The sequence below is a fragment of the Leptodactylus fuscus genome, chromosome 9, assembly GCF_031893055.1.
Source record: "Leptodactylus fuscus isolate aLepFus1 chromosome 9, aLepFus1.hap2, whole genome shotgun sequence".
Taxonomy (NCBI): Eukaryota; Metazoa; Chordata; class Amphibia; order Anura; family Leptodactylidae; genus Leptodactylus; species Leptodactylus fuscus.
Window position 1 is genome coordinate 32,336,338 of NC_134273.1, and position 26,750 is coordinate 32,363,087.

At 42.8% G+C, this 26,750-nt stretch overlaps 1 protein-coding gene across 6 annotated transcripts in view; it reads left to right on the forward strand.

Annotated features, from left to right (window-relative positions):
• The first annotated feature begins 654 nt into the window (after positions 1-654).
• The window catches only part of WNK2 (WNK lysine deficient protein kinase 2), a 117,263-nt gene continuing 91,167 nt past the window's right edge, over positions 655-26,750 (forward strand). For 5 of the 6 annotated variants that reach the window (XM_075287137.1, XM_075287134.1, XM_075287136.1 and 2 more), the window contains exons 1-2: positions 655-776; positions 1,680-2,573. In XM_075287137.1, the coding sequence (XP_075143238.1) occupies positions 1,866-2,573 (708 nt within the window). In that variant the 5' untranslated portion in view covers positions 655-776; positions 1,680-1,865. Of the gene's footprint in view, positions 777-862; positions 932-1,679; positions 2,574-26,750 lie in introns of those variants that run through there. The other variant, XM_075287135.1, reaches the window with a different exon arrangement.

Consider the following 26,750-nt stretch of genomic DNA (forward strand, 5'->3'; position numbering starts at 1 on the left):
AGAGCGCTGTCCGGTTTGCAATCTGGTCATAAAGTGGAGCTTCAAAACAGTGACCTCCACCCTGCCAGTCATCTGCCTGGCGCTAAACCCTGCTCCCCCTCCACTCACCTGCCCTGCTCCCCCTCCACTCACCTGCCCTGCTCCCCCTCCACTCACCTGCCCTGCTCCCCCTCCACTCACCTGCCCTGCTCCCCCTCCACTCACCTGCCCTGCTCCCCCTCCACTCATCTGCCCCGCTCCCCCTCCACTCATCTGCCCGATGTTATATCCTGCACCCCATCCGGTCAGCCCTATGCCCTGCCAGTCAGCCCTATGCCCTGCCAGTCAGCCCTATGCCCTGCCAGTCAGCCCTATGCCCTGCCAGTCAGCCCTATGCCCTGCCAGTCAGCCCTATGCCCTGCCAGTCAGCCGCCCGTCTCTATACACTACTCCCCCTCCAGTCGGCCGGCGGCGTTATGCCCTGCACCCTCGGCAGTCAGCCGGCGGCGCTATACGCTACCCCCAGCACCGGCTGCTATCATCATCATCATCCTCCATCAGGGAGGGGCGAGCTCGCAGATCCAAGCTCCTTCTTGGTCCAGGGCCGGTAGGTCCCTCCTCTCCCCTCCTACCCGGCCTCTCCCTCTCCTCCTCCCGCATTGCCCACTTAGGCATCCCCTTGTCCAGCCGCCGGGCTCTCTCCATGGAGATGTCATTACAAAGCCGAGGACGAGCTGAGGGGGGCGCGGATTAACCCCTCCATCCCAGCCATGTCCTGGGGGCGTCCTGTGATCAGGGTGGGTATGGAGGGAGATGATGCAGAGCATGGTGGGGTGGGGTCAGCATGAGCCTGGGCTGGAGGACTAGGGGGTCATTGTGAGAAGGTGAGAAGTTCCATGCCTATAATGTGGCAGGCATAGATTTTAGGGAAGAAGTCTCCCTTGGGATCCATGTGAGTATTGTTTGCCTCTCCCCACCCTTTGCATGCATGTGCTCTCTCTTAGCACCCAGCCCCTTTTTGTGTGTTTCTCTCTCTCTGGTGTCAGCCAGCAGTGTAAGGGTTAAACTGGCATCATGCCCCCGCAGGGCCACACAGGAGCTTCTGGGCTGCACTTTGTCGCAATTCAGAATATCATTAATGTCTACATGTGGATGCCATCCTGGGGCTGGCATTGGAGAGGATGGCAGGCCTGGCACCCCCTCTGTATAGTAAATATGCCAGGCCTGATACCATTGCTTCATAACTGGCTGCCAGGCCTGGTACTGGTATCATTTTGTGTGATCCTATACTGTGCCCACCTATTCTTTGTTTATTTGAGGGTGCCAGGGCCTGGTTGGCAACTCTTTGTGTTCAAAGAAGGGTCTCGGGCCCATCTAGGGGGGATGCCATGCCAGAATATGAAAGCAGCACTTCTTATTTCTGAATGTATTACTTCCTATCACACCCATGTTGCTCCTTTATCTGACCCTTTGTATGATCCCTATGTCCACAGCTCCTTATGACCCTCGCTAACCACATCTTGTGCTGTTCCTCACGTTGTCTTAAGACGTCAGGATCTATAGACCACCGCACCCACGTGTCTTTGCTGACCCCAGTAAGATAGGAGGTGGTGCTGGACAGCTCCTGAGTGTAGATGGGGAGTGGAGCAGGTCCTTGGTGTGTGTGTGTGTGTATCTAATGGTTTGTCTCATTCCTGCAGGCTCCTGTGGTTTTCTGACAAGATCTGGGCTTGCGGTGCTGACAGAGAATCTGCAGTGATCTGGGGGGGCAGACTTCTATAACCTTTTCATGGGAGCTTTAGGAAGGGCTGCTGCAACTGCATCTGCCTGCGTCACAGCCTCCTGCGGGGAAATCTGTTGAGTTGTTCGTTTTCTCTTAAACTGATATGTACCATGATTCCAGCAGACTGGGAACACAGGGCTCTCTGCCTGCAGCCACAAATCTAAAGCAAAGTGGGGTACGTTGCAAAAAGGATCCGCTTCTGAGGCAAGAGTGTCCTGCAGAATCCAATGACTGTGCGGAGAGACCTATGAATATTCATGGGATGAACACTGGTGTGAATATCATGGACACTGCAATGCTCAACTCGGGGAAAGAAACCCAGCTTGTGCCAGCTGCTAAAGACTCTAAAACGGTCAAGCTGAGGTTCTTAAGAAGGACTGTGGTAGAGTCGGATCAAGAAGAACCTCCGGTTCTGGACTTGAATGAATCTCAACATCACAACAAGGTCATCCCTATCTCTAGAGCCAGAAGAGCCATTGCCAAGAGAGCACATGGGGCCAGTGACCAGGCTTTGACCAAAGAGGCCCCTGAACCAAAATGTGAGACCTCTACGGAAAGCAAAGCAGAAGGACTACCAGACCGAGTTGAACAAGAAAAGAAAGATGAGCCCGAAACTTCTAAAGAGGTACCAAAGTCCAAAAAAGAAGAGGAAACGGACGATGAAGAGGAGGCCGACATAAAAGCTGTTTCTACCTCCCCCGATGGCAGGTTTTTAAAGTTTGACATTGAAATTGGAAGAGGATCCTTTAAGACAGTGTATAAGGGTCTGGATACAGAAACGTGGGTGGAGGTAGCATGGTGTGAACTGCAGGTAAGACTTATTTTACATTGCCTATATAAGATGTATGTGTTAGAGGTCATGGAGAATCTATACTTTGTAATGGTCCAGATTTTCTCACTTTAAATTTGGGGACACCACATATTGTATGCAGGATAGATTGCCTATAGGTTATCTAATTGCTAATTCTGTAGAAGTGTGTTTGCACCAGTCTTGCCTCATAAGTGATGTGTTCTGTATTGATTCATGTTTCGAGCCTTGTGCCTTGGTCATCTGATAGATCTCATCATCTCCCTGCAATTCCCGGAAAATGGATTTATTTCATTATATAATCGCCCACATGACACGCTGCCCTAGAGGTCTTCATGGTTATGTAATGATTATCTGCACTACTAGTCCTGTGACACGGCAAGGAGCTCTTCGCCTACGTCATATACTCCCTAAACCTCTGAGCTAGGGAAGTGTTCACATCAGGGTTGTCTCCAGTTATTACAGCAGGGGGGGGGGAATCTGTTAAAATTTCAGCTTTTTGGCTCTGTGGGGGATCTACATGAGAGCTATGGCTATATATTGTGCAGGTTGTGCTATCTCCAGTGTAAGGGTTTGTGTATGTTGCAATATGTATCACTTGTATTGTAAAATGTGTCATAATGTTTATAAATAGAACTTAATCCTATAAATATTTTATCCTCAAACCTAAAATGTTGGTAACTTTACCTTTTAGGATCCATTTTATCAGGTTTGTGCTCTTTAACAGCCACAGTAGTGCAATTTTAACCGTCATGACTCTCGTCATATAGCGGAAGCCATGACACTGGTGTGAACCAAGTTTGTGGATCCCTATATATGAGCTCTGATTTCCTGAATGTTCATTACAAGGATCTGTCCAGTCAGCCATGTTTCTCGTGAGTGCTTTGTAATTCATAGGATGAGATGTACAAGTGTTTCATCATGCTCAGGTTTCCAAAGATTAACTATAAATGGAGGCAAATCTGTATTTGTTCACTTATGTCTTCTTCAAAGTAATCTTCGATATAGAAGTCTTTTTACTGGGTCATGTTGATCGTACTTTCCTATGTGCGGCATAAGCTTCCGATATTGTTCTGATCACCATTGTGTCCTATATGGTTTGCTGTTATCTAATGTTATAGGGCAGCTGTAGATAAAATTGAAGTTTTAAGGTGCCTGTACATCTATTACAGCCAAACCAATTATTCGGCCTCACCATATACATAGACACTTGGTTTGGTGAAAATGTGCATGTCTATGTATGATCGTCTTCTACACTTTCCAAAGATGTCTGTCATATTCTGCATTGCAGACACGTTTTCATGAAAAAAATGTTTTTCATCAAATCGTCTGAAAAGGACTTTAGGGGCTCATCTTCTCCTGCTGGGGCTCTAGATAACCACCCCTATCTGCAGAGAGTGTGACAAAGTGCCAAGTTATACCTATAAAGGTCTTTTCAGCTAATTTGCATAATCAGATTTTCATGAAATTGGAGTTACAATGCAGAATAACAAAGGCCTATTTGGAAAGTGTAAAAGTCACCCCAGAAGGTTCGGTCATTAGTCTGATACAGATTTTCCTGCTGACACACTCCCTTTAATGGGGAGAGTTGAATAAGCCACTGCCAGGGGTTACCCAAGCTGCCTGGTTTCTTTAGAAAGATTCCCATTTCCTCTTCTCAGGCAGTAACATGATGTAAATTGGTCACATGGTCGTGCTGAAGTCCATTCCTATTCATTGCAGCATATTCATGTGACCTACAGATGTGATATCCCTCCCTGAAAGAAAGCAGCCATGTTTGCTAATTCTGAATAAGCCCCTTTAAAAGTAAATGATTGGACATTTGAATTTCAACATGCCTGATCCATATTATATTATTTTTCGTACACCCCCCCCCCCCCCCCCCCCGAAAACTAACTAGATCATGCACATTAGATGAGTAACCACTGCAGTGCCACTGTAATCCGTGGGTACGACCATCTTAATTTTTTTTTTTTTTTTTGGGCTCCATTTCAACCTTCCTAAGGTTGTAGTTGCCTAGGGCCCTGTGATACTGTACTTGGCCTACCTCCTACAAGTCATAGCAGTATGAATAGGCCCGTGTGCAAATGCGCTCTACTAAATTAGTACAGGGACGAGAAGATAAAGTGTGGCCTACAGAGCAACGGTCAGGGGCTGCTTCTCGGCTTGTGGATTTTAAAAGCTTCAGTATGCTGTATCCATTGCGGAAATACAGCAGATTTCATTCATGCAAAGGGTTAAATCTGTGACTATCTCAACAGGACATAAATCTTATGCTGTGTGTGAACCTGGACTAAGGCGGTGCCCTTACTGTAGCTTTGGGTTTGCTGGCATGTGGCAAGTCTGTAATATCACAATGCTATAGGTCTGAAATATGGACCAGGGTATGTACCTACTGGTATATATGGACATTAGTACTTTACAACTTTTATTACAACTTCATGACTTCACTGTCCGTAAGTCTTTACTGGGCCAAACTATATATAATATCCTGTTTAGAGGTAATATATATCAATGCTGAGTGCATGTACCTGGTATACAGCACACGGAGCCACATCATGGCTGGGCTTCAGCCATGACCATAGAAAGTCCCTGCATTCATGGTCACATCTTTCTGTGTTCTGGCACTTGTTAGAAACCACATTTATACAATTTTTCAGTTAGTTTCCAATTGATACCATCATAAATGCAGAAACGTTCCACTCTGAGTGAATGGGCCTAATCAGGAGGGAGTCGGATGCTGGGGCTGAGTCGGCTGCGGCAAGATGGGGCATGTCGCTGCTTTTTTACGGTACTAGCTAGCAGAAAAATTAAACGAGTGGCTCCCGTTGAAGTCAACGGCCGCCGTTTTTGGCAGCGGATTTTGAGGCAGATTCCGCTTCAAAATCTGCTGCCAAAAAACTCCATGTGAGCATACCCTTAGACAATCCTAAAGATGCACCAAGTTTATCATCCAGCTTGAACCACTGTGATAAATCTGGCAGATCTTTACATTGCCTAGTGCAAGTTTGCGCTGTCTAAAAATTAGACAGGGTGAATAAATCTGTCCTATTCTACTGTAACATGCTGTCAATGGAGGTACCGTAGTCTCATAGAAGGATGGAATATGTTGTATGCGTACTAAAGGATGAGGCCTTTACAGCACACCCGTATCACATATCCAGGTACTGATGCGCAGTATGAACATGTCCTTAGTGTCATATGTATACTATCCTTACATACTATGGCAATTAAATCTGCATCATGACAGTAGACTTTTTAACTGAGTCATGCATGATGTTAAGGAGGCTGCCCTCTAGAGGGCGGCATACAGATTGCACTGTTCTCCTAATTACATCCTGGAGAATAGATTTGCATATTTTTTTACCCAGAATCCCTAGCGGAGCAGGAATGACTTGTAAGTCTCTGTACTGCTTATGTAGGCAAACACTCTCCCTGATGTGTACGATTATCTACATACTATATATATAAGTATTGGACCTTGGATGTATAGAATTCTGCAGCACATAATATATATTATATATTTTATGATGATGCAGTGAAAATGTCCCCCCCCCCCCCTTTTCCTATGGTAAGTCCTATAGAAATGTATTGGCTTGTGTGTTCAGCGCTAATAATAGTGATGTCTGTGTCCCGTGTTCAGGAGAAAAAAAATACATAAACTCAAAACTGCTGAGCTTACATTATGCCGCTAACTGGAAAATTACTTGCTGTGTCCTGCTGCAAATCTGAGCCTATCAGTAGTGTTATACAACATCTGACATTGCTGAATTTATCTATATGGAATGTTCTATGGCGGATCTATCCATTGCCACTTAGTAGAACTGAGCATAGTCTCAAGTAGATAAAGGGTTATTAAATGGCATGAGAGGCTTTAAAGGGAATGTATCGCCAGAAAGTGGCCAATGTGACTATGGTTGTAACTAAATCCTGCAATTTTTCACTCTGTCTACTAAGCCTAATAATAGGATGACACCTGCTAATTTTCTTTAAAGCAGTAATCTCATTTACATCAGACAATAGTTCAATAAAAGAATGTCTCTATAGATTCCACTGGCCAATGATCGCAACCATTACTGACTGTAATTATGTCACAGCTTATCTACTCCTGCCATCCTGTACAGAGCATATCTAGGAAACCTTCAAACAAATCAGAGTCGGCACTAGACTATGGCCATGAGACTGCTGTAAAGGAAATTACTAAATAGGAGAAGCTCAGGCAACATGGCAGCTCCCAGAGGTGTCTCTTAGGATTGTAAAGCATTTTCTGGTGACTTAGGCTACTATAATGGATGGTGATTGAGAAGAAGTGATGGGTGGTTTTTTGTTTTTTTTGTTTTTAATATCGAAACAGAGGCTGAGTTCACACAGAGTTTTTTTGGTCAGGATTCCACCTCAAAATTGGCCTCCAAAAAAAATCCTCCCAATAGAGCTCTATTAGGAGGCTTTTTTGGAGGTAAATTCAATACCAAAAAATTCAGTGTGAACTCAGCCTAACTGTGGGGAGGGAAGGCTATCTGCTAAGTCCCCAAATACAGAAATCAAGTACATAAACCAAACAACAAGGCATAAAGGAATGGGGGGGGGGGGCGCAACCACAAGAGACAGGGAAGCAACAAAGGGGAAAGGGCGAGGGAAGGAAGGAAATCAAGGATCAGAGACCCTATATAATAAGTGTCCCAGGGAGAACAGATTGATTGGATGGTGTCCAGAGTATTATTAAGGCTGGCCGTCAGGGATTCAAGGATCCTCATGACCTTCATTCGAGCCAAAATGTCCAGACCAGAAGGAGAGTTCACTTTCTTCCACTTTTTAGCAATGAGGGTCTTTGCTGCAGTACAAAGAATAGCCTGGATGCCTTGCTGCCTAGATGTCTAGGAGGGAGGTTCAGGACTCTGATGAGCTTTTCCTCTTGTCTGAGCCCTGATCTCCCTACAGAAGCCCAGAATAAGGGAACATGTCCAGAAAATATGATGCAGAGTACCCTCCGCAGTACCATAGTGCCAGGAATTGCTGAATTCAAGACATGAAGGAGGGCAGCGATGTGATACCAATGCATCAACAGTTTGTACTGAGCCTCGCTAGCTAGAGTTTTTTTTGCAGGCAGCTTTTGACGCGGAATCGGCCTCAAAATCCACCTTCAAAAATGTCTTTCATTTCAATGGAATTCCCTCGCTCCCCCCCCCCCCCCCCCCGCTAGTGAATTTAATTTAATTTTTTTCAACTAGTGGGGGGAAAGAGGGCATGTCGCTTCTATCTTTCCGTGGATTCTGCGGCTGAGCCGCAGCGCCCAAGGCTCTAGACTCCCTCCTAATCAGGAGCGGAATGCCGTGGCGTGATGCCAATGCACTGCGTCAGCTAGTCGCACGGAGAAGTCACATGGCGGAAAAGGTTTCCGCCGTGTGAACATACCCTAAAAGTCACACACTGGCAGATTGTGTGGTCTCTGGCTTAGAAAACCTCTCGCTCTCCTAGGGTTATAGATCTACCCACCGCCTCCTCTCATCTGGAAACATAACTGTGACTAATGGAAGAGTCACATCTTGAGATGCAAGAAGCTGGTAGAGGAGATGAGGGTCCTGGTGGACGTGCCTGCACGGCAAATCTCGAAAGCAGTGGGGAGTGATGGAGAGAGCGGACAAAGTGGAGACGCTACCTTCTTACAGCTGTAGGTACAGTCACTGAAAAGGATCAACCAGGCAACGTGGTACTAAGGAAAAGTCCTATAGTGCTCCGAGCGAATATGGGCTAAAAATACATTTAGCTTTATTTTCATTTATTATTTATGGATTTATACATTTGTATAACTTACCAACATGGGCTGTAATGCTGAGTGCTTGCAAGTAATAGGTCAGGCCTAGAAGGAAAATGGCAGCCTATTATATATGTCTCACCACTAGCTGTAGCGATGTTCACAATCTTCCTCCGAATTTTTAGCTTACAACCCCTGATACAAGTCACTGACGTATGTAAGGCCTAATACTTAATAAAAATGCAGCTAAGAACGTGGATTTATGACGGTTCTTCCTCAGCCGTTTCCTGGTGCATTTGCTGATAAATCTAGGAGTTGTTTGTGGACTTTTTGCCCAGTGATGTGTTCCCTGGTTTATATGATTTATACATGCTTCATGAATTTTTGCTGCAGCGCCGCTAGTATTCATTGAATCCTTTTATTGCTTCAGGCATCTGCTCGGTGCGCTATATAATTGGCCTCCGGTTTGTTAGAGGAGCATTATATATATTTCTATACATTCTATATCATGAGAACACCTCTTTGGGTAATTCTGTGGGTGACATTAATTGGGGTCTATGGATTCCATCTTGTGGGTTTAATGTCAAACTATTAAAGGGGTTATATTCAATATCTAATATTGCTAGCCTGTCCTTAGGATAAGCCATCAATATAAGATCTGCGAAGGTCCAACATATGCGACCAACCCCCCTGAGATGAACTGCGTCAGGACAGTGCGGTGCCCATTAATGTTCACATGCCATCAGCTATGCTCTTCACTTGCCATACAAACCTCTGAGGACTTAGACCTCCATAGATCAGCAGTTTGGGGGACAGCGCAGCTCTTGATAAGGATAGGTTGTCAATATGAAAAAGTAGATAACCCATTTTAATTTTTTTTTATATTTAAGCAGTTTTCCAGGGCGTATTATCTATCAATGTAATGACTTTGCCATAGGATGGATCCTCAATTAAAGATCGGTGGAAGTCTGACATCCGGGTCCCTGACTGTATGAAGACGCTGCACTGTTTCAGTACTTGCCAAGCAACATGAAGAACATTTGCCTTGGCATCGCAGCTCAGTCCATTCACCTGAATGGGACTGAACTGTGATTAGCTCGTGTCCAATGAAAGTGTCTCATGGCCTTAGAAATAGGTACCGTAATCAGTGGGGATCCTGGGTGTCAGATCCCCAAGGATCTTCAATGGATGACCATCAAATTAAGTCCTGGAAATTGCCTTTAACCCCTTCCCTCCACAGCTATATTTTGATTATTTATTTTTACTTTCAGAGCTTAATGTTTGTTGGACAAATTCTACATCATAATAGAACCACTTTTAATATTCCATATGATGTACTGGGAAACTAGAAAAAAAAATTCAGAATGGAGTGAAATTGGAGAAAAACTGCATTTGTACTACTTTCTTACAGGCTTGGATTATATGGCATGTCCCAGGATCCCCCAAATCCCCCACCAGCCCTATAGTTTTGCTCTTGCAGGACAGCCTCAAGACTTTGCTGTGACCGACCTGGGAGCCTTCATTAGGCCTCTAGCTGTCATAGGAACAGAACGGATCCCACAATGGCAAAGGGCTTTGGGTGTCTGCTCTGCAATATCAGAGCGGCCACCATCTTTAAAGACACCGCATTTGCCATACTATTACAAGGAATGTTGGGAATGGGTTAAGTACATAATAGACTGTAAACTATGAACACCGAGACTCCTTCATGTTTTGCTGTGTCAGGAAGGGATCTATTGGCTTATTTGCCTGTCTGCCGAATCACTGGCACAGTGGTGGCGAGGGATTCCCTCACAGTACATTGCCCAGCTTAATGATTCACTAGCAGTATGAAATGCCCGGAGCTGTAGTTATGTGCCTTGTTTAGCCAACACAACGCATTCAGATTGCTTCGACTTCTTAAAGGGGTTGTCCAAGACCTTGATATTGAACTCTACTTCTCTTCTCAGACCAGTAACCTTGCGTCCATTGATCAAATCCTGATCTCTGCGCTATATGTTGCGCTGCTAGGGAATAATATGTGTGCTGTATTTTCATGCTGGGAGTCATATAGGTCCTGTACTGTGCAATATGGCACCATACTGGTGGGAAATACTCTGAGGGTCCCTGGTCTATATTTATGTTCCTTTACTGCCGTTGCAATGTGGTGTTTCCAGAAGGGCGCTACTTTGGATGAGACTTGTAGTCGGTAAAAGCAAATTGGGAAAATAAATCAATTGAGATGGGTTTTAAATTGGAACATGGCATTTCACATTTTCGGCGTATATATTTTTATTAGGCCGTATTTGTCATGGGTCATAGTTGCGGATGAATGCTGCTCATCAGACTCTCGCAGATCAGTCCATTTTATAGAGATGTATGAAATGAAGAGAACAGGGATTTTTCTAAACTAATAAACCAGAAATTGACCTATGTGTGTTCTCCGCACATAATTTTTGTCTTGCAGGGCAGTCTAGTATGGATGATCTGGAACGAAGCGTGTTTGACACGGAGAGTAACTTTTATTATATAGTGACATTTTCTATCTATGTTCTGAAAAACATTCTTTGATTTTTAAAGTTGCGGGAAAGGGGGAAAACTAAATGTGAGGTTTGTCCTCCTTAGGGAGGTCCAAACTGTGTGAACATTCTGGTTTAGGAATCTGAAGCAGATTTTGGGAGCCGATTTCGATGCTGATTCTGAAAATCTTCTTCAGAAACGGCCCCATAATCTGCTTCCTATTCATTTCAGTGCAAGTTTCAATGAGCAGGATGTTCCCTTTGTTTCCCATTGAAATTTAATTTGAGGCCGATTTTTATTTTTTTTTTTATTTTTTTTTTTCCCTCAAAATTGGCTCCAAATTCTGCTTTCAATCTGCAATAGTCAGCTCCAAATTCGCACATGTGAACATACTCTTACTTTGTTAAAGGTTGCCCTATAAAGCACTGCGGAGAAAGTTAGACCCTCCATATTGCTGGTGCGGTTACCCATGTAGGTACCTGTTCCCATGCCTGTTTTTTTTTTTGTTTTTGTTTTTGTTTTTTTTTCATTTTATGTAGAGCTAATACTAAAAATGGACCTGTAAAGTCAATAGGCCAAACCACCAACTCCTACTCCTATATCTCCACAGCCCGACTCTGGCTTCTTCATAGATGGCCACAGTCAGCCTGAAATATTAAAAATCCTCTAATTCATTCAAAAGCCAGTAACCGTATGCCTATGAAAGTAAATATCTAATAACTATGAATTTGATAGAATACTAAAAATTGCATATTATAATTAAAAAAAAAAATATAATTTATTTTGAGCCAACTTCTGCCAACACTGTTGGGTTGGGGGCTATAAGGGGCAGATCATGAGGTAGAGGAGGGTAGGCTTTTTCATAGAAGGGTTAGGGCAGAAGAACAGGTGATAGGACAGTAAAGGGATTGTATCATTAGAATCCCATTTTAAGCTAAACCCACATCAGAATAGCCTTGAAGGGGTATTCCCATGAACATAACCATATCTATTTTTGTACAGTAGATACTTAAAAAATCTGATACAGGATTCCCCATTAGAGAGCGATCGCTGCTTTCAGTTAGCAAATGCACATGCAGCTGAAAGCAGTCGGTGTAGGCCACGGTCCACGTGACCGCGGCCTACACTGACTGCGGAGTGTAACGTCTGCCTCGACGCAGGCACAATGATATAAGTCATCAGCACCCGCAGTCAGAAGGACACCCGGCAGCTCTTCATGGGTAAGTATAATACTGTGTGTGGTTATGGGGAGGGGCGTACTGAGGAGCATATAATATTGTGTGTGCTGGGGGCATACTGTGGAGCATAGAATACTGTGGCGAGTATAATCTTAATTTTTATTTATTTTTTTACTATGTCGGCCCTCCAATGGTCTGAGAAACTGGGGGCCAGTTCACTGTCCAAAAATGAAGAACCCTTGGTGAATAGTATCTTTAGTCAGAGTCCTCCTGTCTGTACAACAATCTAAACACTCTGATGTGACTTAATGAAGGTGAGAAGCCGGGTAAGGAAAGACTGAGTCTTTCTAGTCTAGTAGACAACTATTTTTACTACAGAGGGGGTGGACTTTGACATAGAGTAAAAAAAAACAAAAACAAACCTTCTTTTCATGTTCTATGGTGAATACAGGGCTTTACTAAAGGGGACCATTACATAGCTACTTTCCTTAAACTCTTATTCCTCCACTTAACATCCAGTTGTCAATTTTCTTTTGCCTTTCCCTTTGTCAAAGCAGTGTACCTTCTACAGCCAGAAGTGATTGGACATGTCAGATTCTGCAGGCACAAAGATTGCATAAAGAACCTTCTAAGAGACTGGAGTGGTCTTGGCCTAGACAACCAAGGCAGCAAGTCAATGTGTTAGCAGGTGACCTCTCCAGTGAGAGTTGGGTAAAGGATTTATTTAAAGTTGCAATACCAGAAATGGCCTGCAAACAAAATTGGCGCTATATTTTAATTTTTTTAATTTTTTTAAATCCAAGATACGGTAACTTAAAAAAGATGTAGGTACTTCTAAACTACAGAGGAGCGTGGTCTTTGATGTCGGTATCTGGGGCTATAAATAGTTTCCAGTAACTTAATGGTTTCTTTGGGTTCTGCATAAATAATGTTAATGTATGACAACACGTTATTTTTAGACTTTGCCTTTTCCTCGGTTTCTTAAGTCTGTTTCTCACATCAGGAACATTGGAAATCCTTTAACAGCTTTGTGTTTTCAGACTAATTTTGAGGCCTGTAAGTTTGCACCCCCCCCCCCTTTCTGCTCCCCAGACCTTGTGATTCGGTGTTTGCCTATCTTAGAATAGCAGACGTTGCCGCTTGGTCGTCTCTGATATAAAAGTTATTTTGAGAGGCAGAGACATGAAGAATCTGTGTCGTGCTGAATCATTGTGGATTTTAATAAAATCGCAACGTTATGATACGAGATAAGCACATGATGGATTACAATAATGTCCTGTAATAATCTTATTCAGTGTATATAAAGGAATACGTGATTTGAAGACTGTATTGATGTGGAGCGAGCGGTTTGAGGTCCATTTATATGGTTATACTGTTGTTGGGAATTACCATTGCTATGACCGCTCGTTCCTAATAAATTCCCAATGGTCGGCTTTCACCCCATAGCTATCAGTTAAACTCCTCTGTTTTTACAGAAACTTTAAATGAGTTGCCGAGACCATGGGTAATGGAGTCTGATGATCTATCAACAGGATCAGTGGGGTCTGACATCCAGACCCTGCGCTGATCAGCTGATTTGGCTTGTAGAAGCTGTATATTACCAAAGCCCTTCTGCTTCTATTGAAGTGAATGGGAGCGGAGCAGCAGTTCCCTGGGGCCACTACTATAACAGTGGTAGGACCTGACTATTTCAGCTCTGCTCCCATTGAGTTCCTTACACCTTGCTGTCAGACCCCCACTGATCAGATACTGATGACTTTGTGCAGAGGTAACTTCTCTACCAGGCCCTGGACCGTACACCACTATTCTAAATGGCACAAGGCAAGAGACCCCATTACAGGTTTTGCATTAAGGCGCAGGAGCATGAAGTTATGCCATTGATCATGTAGATAGGTGCTCCATTATCAGTCTCGGAGAATCCCTTTTTTAACCCATTTATATAATGAAAAAAACAGAAAAACTTTATTTACTTATACAGAGACAGCAAACAAACAAAAACCATCATCAGCCTGGTTCTCCCATATTTATTGTGGAAGCAAAAGTTTACGAAGCTTTCACCGTGTAACATGAAAATGAAGGGGCCACAAAGTGTCTCCCCTGCCCTTCATCCAGAATGGAGAATAAAAAGATAACCTGCATCTAATGTATAGTATGTCTAATACAGCGCTGACAAACTGTCCTTGCATCTGAACCAGTTAAATAATGTAAATTATTTCCTTGACCCCCATCACATAAATGGCTTCTAACAAACATCCTGGGGCTCTGAGCAGTCCGCCGCCTCCTCCTCCCGGTGTCACTTAAATCAATTTTCTTTTGTGCCATGCACGATATAACCATTCGGAGGTTGAGAAGTCATCCACCGTACTGTGATTCATGTTTGTGTCACTTCCATTAGTTGCCGAAAGCTTTAATGTGTCTCATCGATTTGCACTAAATTGGGCCAGTTTTTTTTTTTTTTTTTGTAGTTTTGTTTTAGGTGGATTTCTTACTGTATACACTTTTACCCTATCCCATATGTAGGGAGTGGTGGAGTGCATGCATGACCACCACTTTGTTCAGGTCTATGTGGCTGCCCAAGATCACGTCCTTTAGTCCCATAGAAGTGAGTGGACAGGTTGCCACTTATGTGCACCATTATGCTATTTACATGCATGTGGAACACGGGAAGTTACAGGTCCCTTTTCTTGTTACCATTGGGATGTCTCAGTCTTTGGACCTACAGCAGTCAGACCGTTCTCTTCCAACTGTCCTGGATTCAGGGCGCTGTCCTAGGCGGGATGTATGTCTGGATGCAGAGGCGTTGGATTCAGTTTTGAAGCAAGTAGCTGTCCCCGGGGTCAGACACTTGTGCCCTGTCCTTTGTGAGATAACTTCTAAAGACACGCGTCTATTAAGGGTAAATTCACATTCAGCAGATTTGTTGCTGAAAATTTTGAAACTGTCACGTTGATCTGAATGATGTTTACAGGAAAACTTGCAAAACAACCCTATTCAGAGGTATGGAACAGATTCGAAGTTCTAGATATTTCTGCAACAAATTCTGCAATGGATGAATTGACCCTTTAAAGCACTGTTAAGTAGATACTCATTGTCATATGGCTCCCCTTTTAGGAATGAATGAATGTCATGTGGCCAATGTGGTTTTTACTTGTTTCTATGACACCGTTCATATGTAATGTCTAGATTGTTTCCAGACACTTGTGTTATAACATGATGAAATCATTGGTGAAAAAAGTAAAACAACTTGACAGGTTTAGAATTTGTCTGGATTGCGCTAGATTGACACTTGTGCTCAGGATTCTGTTCTTTGGGTCCGCATGGAGACTCAAAAAACAGAAACCCAATTCCTTTATAAAGCGGTTATCTGTGGACTCTATAGACCAGGGGTAGGGAGCCTTCAGCTCTCCAGCTGCTGTGAAACTACAACTCCCAGCATGCTCCATTCACTTCCATGGGCGTTCCAAGAACAAGCAGAGCAAGTATGCATGCTGGGAGTTGTAGTCTTGCAACAGCTGGAGAGCCGTACGTTCCCTACCCCTGCTATAGACTATAGGGGTATGCTGGTTTTCCGCCTTGAAAATGTGGAGAGAAAAGTCCTGCCTGTGTTGAGCCCCACCATAAGACAAATGTTTTGCCCAAAATATGTAGACAAAATATTTGGTGCCAAAAAACCTAGATGCAAAGCATGTAGACTAAAGAAAACAAACAAAAAACAGCTTTTTAGTATGCATCAAAAACCCTGCAATATTTGCCGCAAAATAAGCAGATTCAGATCTTCTCTCACTTTCAGAAGAGACCAGTAGTTGAATTGTGCTGGAACTCCTAATTCCAGCATAAATTTAATTTTTTTTTTTTTTTTTTTAACTTGCCTCTTCTGGGTCCAGAAAGCTTCAGACCTGCTTGGTGATGTCCCAGACATCACATGGGCTGGAGCTTGCGTCCTTATGCATCGCGATGCAAGCTACTGCTGCTCACGTGATGTCTTGTACGTCATTGAAGATGGGCAACCTCTGCGGGGAGTATACTGGAGCCAGGGAGAGGTAAGTAACATTGCTTTTATGCTTTGTATCCTCCCCTGGGTCTCCGGTCATTATACTCTGAGGTCTGCAAAGACCCCAGAGTATATTGTTCATGGGTGTCCAAAATGGGGCATAATACTGTGTTCAGGGGCCACTATGGGGCATAATACTGTGTGCAGGGGCCATTATGGGGGGGCATAATACTAAATGGTGGGGCTAGGTCAGGGTCTTTGGTGGGGAGCAGTGTTCCCACCAAAAAATTTTTTTCCCTAATTTAAGCACTAGAGGAGACAAATATGAGCTGCACCAAGGAAGGAATTTATGGTGCAGAAAGTAAATTGGCGTAAATTCATAAGTTTACCCCATCTTAAATCTGGTCTATCTTGCACAAGAAAATCTGCGCCATACCCATTATTTTTGGTTTCATAAAGTGAGACACTTTTAAACCAAAACAATTCTGGGGCATGTTTTTCAAAAGTGTCAAGCCATATATTCTGTTATTTCTGGCCCACATTGTTCATGTATATGCCAGAAATTCTGTGTACTATAAATTTTGTTGAAAATGTAGACCGAAAAGTGTTGGACTGCTATTGATAAATCTGCACCATTATGTCCTAAGACTATTTACTGATGACTCAGTAAAGGTGTCATCCAGTTTAGAAATTAAAATTTTCTTATGTCAGAATTCCCAAATTGGGAGTTCTTGGGTGCAGTAGATCCTGGGAAAGGGGAGGGGGTGTTTTAGTTGTCTGTCTGTCTGCCCCTTCCCTGAGCTTGCGGACTGGGTCCCCCCCCCCCCCCCTACTTGGAATTCAGTCTGGCTGAATATAGGGTATCTGCAGTGCTCTTAACCCCTTCCCGACGGAACAGGAGCACTGCAAATACCCCATATTCAGCAGACTGGACACTTTGTGACACATACACATTAGATATCCCTGTGTCTTAGTCATTTTCTACTTTTATATGTATTCTAGGGAAAGGAGGGATTTAGAACTTTATTTTTTTTATTTTTTTTTTACAATTTTATGGGAGATTTTATACATTACTATTGCGGCTGGTCAAGTATAAGCCAAGGGGGCATTTTCAGCACAAAAACTGTGCTGAAAAACTTGGCTTATACTCAAGTATATACGGTAGTTTATATATTGATGTCCAAGCACAATGGTTATTCTAGTATTACTATACCTTCCACCTGAAGGTTTTGTCTGCCTGTATCGGGCCTGTATTACTCGCCACTAGCTGTCAGAATCTTTTGTGTCTTTGTAGTGCGCCCCTGTAAAGTGCTGCAAATAACAAGACTATTAGAAGGCATTGTGCTTTTCTATGGCAAAGGAACTCCTCAAGGGAACTTTGCATATGCTTAAGCATATTCTTAAGAAATTAAGGGTTGTAACACATATATATATATATATATATATATATATATATATATATATATATATATATATATATATATATATACACACACTTGATTAAAGGCTTGAAAGCTGGAACTGAACACTTGGAAGTAAGGAAGCAGTCTAGCCAAAATATATTTTTGCTGGTGTTCTCAGCGGTGACCCTGGTGACATGACTTCACCAAGGAGTCAGAGAGAACCTTGGACACCATGAGGAAGCCCAGAAGACTTGAGGGAAGGGGAGTATAATTGGTTTTTATTTTTTTATTTTTTTTTACACCTCCCCCTGGTCCTTTACTTATTATACTTATAATAATTTCTCTTCTGGTTCTATCAGAACTTATTCGACCTGAAACAAATTGGGGGCCTGAGCTGGGTGAAGCCCAAACAAAATGCATCTTGGGAGGTTAACCCATGTCTAGTTGGTTGATAGTAAAAAAAAATACACTGATACTGAGAAGGTTAAGGGTTAGCAACCTTTTTGATGGCATATTGTCAGAGGCTTGACTGTCTGCGTTTATAGGTACTGCAGCAGCTTCCCATAGACTTGAATGAAACCCTACTGCAGTACCCATGACCACCACTACTAAAGGGATACGCGAGCAGCATAGCACTTGGCACATAAACCATGCCAGGAGTTGCATGCAACTGCAGGAGGCCTGACAGTCGGCTCCCCGGTGATGTAAAATTGATGGACTATTTGAAAGATATCCCAGCAATTTTTAAAAGGCAGCCCATTTTAGGCTAATGCCCCACTTTGCAGAAACACAGAATTTTTAATTTTTATTTATTTTTGAGCCAAAGCAAGAAATAGGTTGAGCAGAACTCAGAAGCAGAGCACTGTATGGCATTCTTGATAAGTTGAGTGGAAGGAAAAAGTGTGGTAGAAAATGGTGCACAAGCAACAGAGATGACCGCAGCCTTGATAGGATTAAGAAAAGGCCATTCAAAAATTTAGCGGAGAGTCACAAGGAGTGGACTGCTGCTGGAGTCAGGGCATCACGTGCCGCCACACACAGACTTATCCAGGACATGGGCTACAAGTGTCACCTCCATGTGCCGAGCCACTCATGACCACGCCAGGGGCATCTTATCTGGGTGAAGGAGAGAAAGAGCTGGACTGTTTCTCAGTGGTCAAAGGTGTTTTCAGATGAAAGTAAATTTTGCATTTTATTTGGAAATCGCGGTCCCAGAGTCTGTAGACAGAGCAGACAGGCCGCTGTACACAATCCAAGCTGCTTGAGGTCTAGTGTGAAGCTTCCACAGTCCGTGATGGTTTGGGGAGCCATGTCATCTGCTGCTGTAGGTCCACTGTGTTTTATCAAGGACCAAAATCAGCGCAACTCTATTATTAGCTTGTATATTGATGTCCAAGCACAATGGTTATTCTAGTATTACTATACCCTCCATCTGAAGGTTTTGTCTGCCTGTATTACTCGCCACTAGCTGTCGGAATCTTTTGAGTCTTTGTAGTGCACCCCTGTAAAGTGCTGTAAATAACAAGACTATTAGAAGGCATTGTGCTTTTATATGACAAAGAAACTCCTCAAGGGAACTTTAATTTCTTAAGAATATGCAAAGTAAGGCTTGTAATACTATATATTACACACACTTAAGCCCTTCATGCTTCCCTCTGCCCACAAGCTTTTTGGAGATGGTACTTTTGGCAGTGTGCACAGGGAATGAAAATTCCAAGACCTGGTTTAATAACCACAGTATCACTGTGCGTGATTGGCCAACAAACTCTCCTGACCTTAACCCCATAGATTCTCTATGGGGTATTGTCAAGAGGGATGAGACCCAGACCCAACAATGCAGACGAGCTGAAGGCTGCCATCGTACCACCTGGGCTTCCATAACACCCTTGCAGTGCCACAGGCTGATCCCTCCATGCTGCATTGATGCCGTCATTCATGCAAAAGGAGCTGCGGCCAAGTATTGAGGGCATTTACTGGACAGACTTTGTAAACAAATTTAACAGAAATGTCCAAATGCAATTTGTCATGTATAATATTCAGATTTTTCTGAGAAAATGACTTTTGGGTTTTCCTTGGCTGTAAGCCATAACCCTCAACATTAACAGAAAGAAACACTTGGAAAAGTTCCCTTTAATGACTCAATATAATATATAGTTCTAACTTTTTCAATTGAATTAATTAAAAAAAAATTTATATTCTAATTTGAGTTGCACTTGTACATGCTCACAGCCTTCCAGTACCAAACCACCTGTTCTTTTTGGGTTACAGCTTGCAGTATTACATTCTGGACATCGGAGATTACACCCACGGGTGTGTCTCATTTGTCATTGCAAACGCTTACGCCATTTTATCAAAATTGTGGTTAAACTAGTGTATAGTTTTGTCTGCACTTGGGTGGATGTCATAGATGGAGTCCCAAGCAGAAACCTCTTTCTTCCTCTGAGTACGTCTTCCCACAAGCCCGGTATACTGTGTGGGTTGTGTTGACCACCCTTTGTATACTCTTATGACCATACCGTGCCCCTTTAACTAGATGTGTGATTCAGCTTTAGGTGTATTTTTGGGCTTTGACTCTTACTTGCACATGAGTGCTGTACCACCCATCTAGTGCAGACTGGAAGGGAGTTGTTCTGATTCTATTGTATTGGAAACTGTATTTCTTTGGTGTGCGAATGGGTGGGCAGAGCACTAGAGTTATTTCTGGTTATCGTATGAATGGATAGTGCAGAGCCGCATATATAAAGCTGATAAATGGGAGTTCTTTGTCAGGCGGAAATGACTCGCTTTTCTGAAGGTTTCAGAACACCTCTGGGCATTGAATGTTTTATTGTATTGAGCATTCAGTATCTTAGGCAGGATCATCGCCTAGGACCATTGTGGGCTACTGCTAGTTATTAGACATCAGGTCCTGCGTGGGCAGATGATCAATAACACATATCTATCCTACTCCATCCGCCCATAGCGTGCCAGGGCCTCGGGCAGCTCTCCTAAACCAAGAGTGTTCGGCCTGCACTCCTGGTTGTGTCCATGAAGCCTAGCTGTGAGGTGTCCTGGGATCCTTGCAGTAAATTCTTTCCAATCTCCACTCTGTGCAAAGTGAAGACTCTAGCGCCCTCCAGGATGGATGCTAGAACAGTAGAAGGAGGGAAGTGTTTAGTACGGAGGGCCAGGACATGTCACAATAAGTGGTTGTTCACATGGCAGATGTTTTCTGAGCTGAAACATTCAGTTCCAATAACTTTATTTTTCTTTCCCAAATTCTGCAAATTCCAGGCGATATTTTCTGCTTCTCATTTACTTCAATTGGAGTTATCTGGTGGAATCTGTCTAGAGATCGAGCATGACACTGATATGTTAGCTGAAAAAAAAATCTGCATCTGGCTGCCATTGAAAGGAATGGAGACTGGTTTGAGTTGAGGCTGAATCTGCCTCAAATTTAGTGCCAGATTCCTCCATGTGAACATACCCTTATTGACCATCACTGCAAGAAACAGAAGGATAGACTTGCTAGTTGGAAAAGGAAGAAAAAGATGTTCTAATCTGAGTTTTATTCCCCCCCCCCATATAGTCTCAGGAGTTTCCAGTTTTTGGGGGGGTTTTTTTGGGCAGTGGGGGGGTTCCCCATCATTTCACGATTTGTGCAAAACGACAAGTGCCAAATACTTCTAACTCGTATTAGTTTTTATATTGTCGGAGAAATATGTAAAAACTGTCATGTTCACATTGAAGGTCATCTTCTACTGCCGCTTTTCCAGAGTTCAAGTAGGTTCAAGGCTGTAAATGAAATGGCAGAATCCATTGTACGTGTTCTCTAGCCCTGTATTATATGGGGTTGTTTAACTGCTAGGAGGCACGACGCAGACTCGTCATCCATAGTGTTTGTAGGGTTGGTTGTCTGACTCGTCTATGTTGAATAAGTGTGTTACACCATGGTAAAGTTTATGTATTGTGTACATGTAAACGAAATTTACTAAGTAATAAGTTTAGATGTAATGGAGGACAGGAAGATACAACCATAGTCGGCCATTTTGAAGTTTTATAAAGCTTTTTGTAGTCTCCCGGTCATCCTCTCCAGTGTACACGGTCCAGTCATATTAATGTGACCACCGCCTACTTTTGACGTCAACGTTAAATAACCAATCGCAGAAGGCACGTGTCATCAGTCATCTGGGTGCACTCATCACTGTGGAAGGCAAGGTGGATCACACAAGTATGCATCTATCTTTGCAGACCATGCTCATCTCTACATGCGAAATTTTTCCTCAGGATGATAGCATCTACCAGCAGGACACTGCGACGTGTCATAAAGCTCGCAGTGTACGTGCGTGCTTTGAGGAGCACCAGGATGAGTTTACCATACTCCCTTGACCAGTAAATTCCCTGGACTTGAAGCCAATTGAGAATTTGTAGGACCACCTCGATTGGGTTGTTCGCGCCATGGATGCTCAACCGCGTAACCTAGAACAGCTGGAGTCGGCATGGCTCAACATCCCAGTGAACATCATCACAACATCCCCTGTCTTCTTGCAACGTCTATCAGCGGTCCGCTCTGCAAAAGGCTGGCAACGTATTATAGGAGGATGAGCTGCGCACAAGTTACAGAAACTGCATGGAACACTGAACTATGCGGTTTCTATTTAATCGTGAAGTTACGGAAACGGTATACCTCGCTGTGCTACACCGTTTCTTCAACTTAGTCACCCTTGTGGGAGGTAAGGAAACATGGTATCAGCCAAGCAGCAGTGCTCTCTGCTGTCTCGCCCTTGGGATTTGGTAAATGACTGCAAAGATGGGGAAAACCCCTTTAAGTTTACTGTGGATTGCGTGTGGTTTTGCCCAAACCTCTGATTTTCCTCTTTAACATTAACCTGTGATAAGCACTTAGTGTAGAAGAACCGAATCTGTGAATTCATTAGTCTCACTATTATTCCTAGATTTGTGGCCTATTTGGGAAGTTATAAACGAATGCTTATTCCTAATTGTACTCATCAGTGGATATTGTCTGTATTACCAGAGGCAAGAAATCTCAGGACGTCTCTAATTTACTATTGCCATATCAAAATCATTTTGTGGTATAAGAATCAAGGAGGAATATTAACCCTGTAGATATTTTCACTTTTGGAACTTTTGTTTTTTGGAAAAGACTATCTTTACTCTTTACAATTTTTATCTCTCAATATAGATCATGAATCGCCTTTCATAGTTCAGGAAAAGTTGCAGGAATTATTTCTTTTCAGATGTGTCACCTTGCTTGGGTTTAAGAGTCATTGCCTTCTTTAGCTTTCTTCACATGACTGTCCTGGTTAAGCTGAGGGCATATCGTCACTCCATAGGGAGAGACCACCATTTAGGTGTGTGGAGTCTTATTAGGCCAAGAGCACTCCACTCTTATTGCATATTCTTCCCTGGTTAAGCTGGCAATATATGCCAGTAGATGGCATGTATTGTATACCTACCCTATACATTCTCCCCCCCCCCCCCTCCTGACACCACGACCAAGTCATGATGGATCCATTGAAGGAATTTTAAAAGATCACAGTTAATCGTAACCTATTGATGGATCCTGTTCAAGAAATGAAGAATGACCCAGTTTTGTGAATGAACAGCAGTCAACCATACAAGTTCTTAACAACAACAATCTCATGAGTTTGGCCAGTGAGACCTTGGACTCGATCCCAATGTTGTGGTGTCTTTGTGTGTGTGTTTTTTTTTTTTTTTTTTTTTTTTAAATATAAGAATGGATCACATGATGCAGCCCTATGGTTATACGCTGCACTGCCAATATTTTTTTGCAAATGTGCAAAAAAAACAAAAAAAAACACATTCTGCACTCATTGGGGGGGAATTTGACAGGTCTTTCCTAGGCTAGTGTGAATTCATGCCCCCACTGGAACGAGAGACCAAGAAGTTCTGGTGGCTCTTGGCATAAATATGGGTTGTGCATCAAAGTTGGCACACTTGTACACCAGTTAATCCCCCTCTTTAGAGTTTTTAAAATCTCATTCACTTTGCTGCTAATGTAAAATGTGCAGAAATACCACGGCATTCAGCATTGATATATCCTTCTACTCTCATTGTATACAAGTATGGGGTTGGTAGCCATCAGCTGGGCACACCATCCAATACAGTTCTACATAGAAGCAGCAGAAGTGACCAGATAAATAAGACTGCTTAGTAATGTGCAGGTGGTGCTGCTGAAATATTACTTTGTCAAAATGTGTTTCCTCTCGAGAAGTGAAGCGTAGAAAAGTTACTTCAGTCCATGTCCTTATTCCACCTCCAAAGAGGACGGAGATGCCAGCATTTTTTATTATCCAGGGACACATCTATGCGGAGTTGGTGCAGTAAAGTGGCATACGGCAAACCTCATAGTGTCACTGGCACTGACTTTCATAAGCGTTTCTGACTTTGTAGATTAGCAGAGGTGGTAAAAATTACATTGACTGTGTAGAATAATGGCAAGACCTATAGATGGCGAGGAGGCTTAAGGTTCTTAACCGGCCTTATCCTTGGCCCCTGGGGTAGCCGGGTAAATATGGCTATATTGACTCCCCCTGCAAAGCACTAGGTTTCTTTCTCCTACTATTCTTTCATCTAGGCAGTGCCTGTGTTACATCAGGTATTACCAGGTGTTGTGCCAGGAAGGTCTGTGGAAGCTATAGGAGCCATCTGTTCTCCGCATCATGGGGATTCGGAAGTTCACACAGGAGGCTTACTTATCTGTATGTGGAAATGAAGCTTTAAGACATTAAAGTGGATTTGTGACCAAGATTATCAGCCGTATCTATCATAATGGTAATATGACCTTGTCTGGAGGTAGAAGAATGACATCATTAGACGTGTAGCTACATCCAAAGACTTGTCTGTTGCAGAAAACCTTTTATGGTCCCTATATAATACTTTATACTTTTAGTTCTGAGTCTCGGCGATCAGTGACTTCCGGGGAAAAGTATTTGGATTTTTGTGCCATTTGTCCATTCTTAACGTAAATTTTTTTTATTTTTTATAACATATTTCACAGAACTTTACAATTCATAAGCAAAAAATCCCAATGAACAATCGAAACCACTGAAATAGAAGTGAGGGCCCTGCTTGAAAGAGCTCAAATCTGAGGGAATGGCTGAGAAACAAAAGGTTGAAATAGTTCTTCACATTTTTTATTTTTTTAAAGGAATGCTTGAAACCAGATATTGGAATTTAACCTATGTATCTGGAGTAGCGCATTCCAGAGAAGTTGTACAGCTTGAGCAAAGACATGAGGACTGGACTAGGAGGTTTTGTGAAGTTTATAATCATGTAATATATGAAAAACATTGTTATCCATAAAAGCTGAATACTAGATATAGTTGCTTATGCTTGAAACTTGTATAATTTTATATGATAAGATGGTACCTGCATCCAGGATGGGTGCAAGAAAAACCATTGCTTGGCTTGCTGCCAGAAGACAGCTCCCCAAGGTTACCACACAGGAGCAGGAGCAGCTGGCTATGTATGGCACTGCTTAAACTTTTTCTGTTTGCATGAGATGTACTATGCCAATCAGGAATGAATATAAAAACGTATGTTGTTGTTGTCTCTCTTCCTTTCTTTGATACTATTTAACCCCTGTGTCATCAGCACACATTCTTTGGTTAAGAAAAGAACGAATACCAATACATAGAGTGGTGTGATTTCTTTAGCGCTTGGCACTCAGCCTAATTAATTAGGGCGACGACAGTTACCCGGGATTATTGATCAGTTAGTCATAAATACAACTCTGACCTTATCAGTTTGACCTATGGAGGATGTTATCAACACCAGTCTTTATAATGGCATCGAATCTCATATATGACAAGGCAGATGCAGCGCTCGTAAGTGAGGCGCCCCCTCCACTGGGCCGTGCACCTGGAAGGAAATCTATGCCAACTCATAGCTGATGTAGGTTTCTAGTATAATTTACACCAGATCTCAACCATAAATGATAAATCTGGTTGGACCAATAGCCATGCACTCCCACTATCGATAAAAGTGGTGAGGGTGCTGCAAGTTATATAAAGCCAATTGCACACAAAAAAAAATATAATATAATGTGCACTGGAAAACTAGAGTAAAAGCCATAATCTGCCCATTTTGTTTAACTTGTTCTTCATTATTTGCCTTTCATGGAAGATCAAGTTAAGTTCTTCGAAACGTTTTATGCTAAATTATAGATACCTCATTTATAATATTGGGTCATTTAACAAGAGGCGCTCAGAGGAAGAGTCACTTTTCAGTCAACAAATAAGTTTCTTTGATCCGTGAAGTGTTTCAGTGTCTGTAATGGCCATAGTGGTGACGGAGTGGTTTTATAACTTCTGTGGAGCGCTCTTCATTTAATGATGCTGGGAACTTGTTTAATTGGGCAGCGGCGATATGAAATGCTGGAAGTCATTTTAGAAATAATTGATCCTGTCTAGTTAGACTGATTCTAAATATTAGCAGAAGACTCCGTCCCTGAAGATAATTACTCTGTGTGTCATACACTTGTCAGCATGAGAAAAGAGGGGGCGCCATAGCAAAGGTCACAATAGACTTCCATGTTTTGCCAGGAAAAGGGCCATATCCTTTCATGATCAATCGACCAATACAAAGTAACTCCGCTGCATGGTGTGATGTCCCTCCCCTGAAGAAATGGAAAGGGGCCCCCTCTTACCATAGTGGCTTACCAGCATGGATCTCACTGTATGAAACAATTCCAGTTACTCTTTTTGGTAAAAGTTCTATAAAAATTTCCATTGGCGATATCCCCCCGTGGACCCCACTGATCTGTAGAGTAAAAGGGGCAGCAGTGCGCTCACAATCCAGAATAGCATCTTGCTAAATATGCCTGGGGACCTCCTCCGATCATGACTCATAGGCTACCAATGTAATATCCTGGAACAACCCTCTAAAGACCTGCAGAGCTGTATTCATGAACTACTTGGTCATTATTTCTACTATTTTTCTTCCTTTATGCCAGTGATTTTCAACCTTTTTTGAGCCGCGGCACACTTTTTACACTTAAAAAATCCCGGGGCACACCACCAACCAAAATGGCACAAAATGACACTAAAACAGTACATATTATACATATAGTTAATAATATAGATTCTAAATGGTTGATTCTTTGGTTGAAATAAACTGCCGCAAAATCTGCAACAAAAACGCTGCGTTTATGCAACGTGGGGCCTCAGCCTTACGCCTTCTGCATACAAGTGGCACGCATGTGGTTTTCACTGATATAAACATTAAAAATTAATTGACAGGGCCACAAATGCAGACAGATATAGGGTATGTATAGGACAGATATAGGGTAGGTATAGGACAGATATAGGACCTGCTCTATAATTTTCAGCTCTT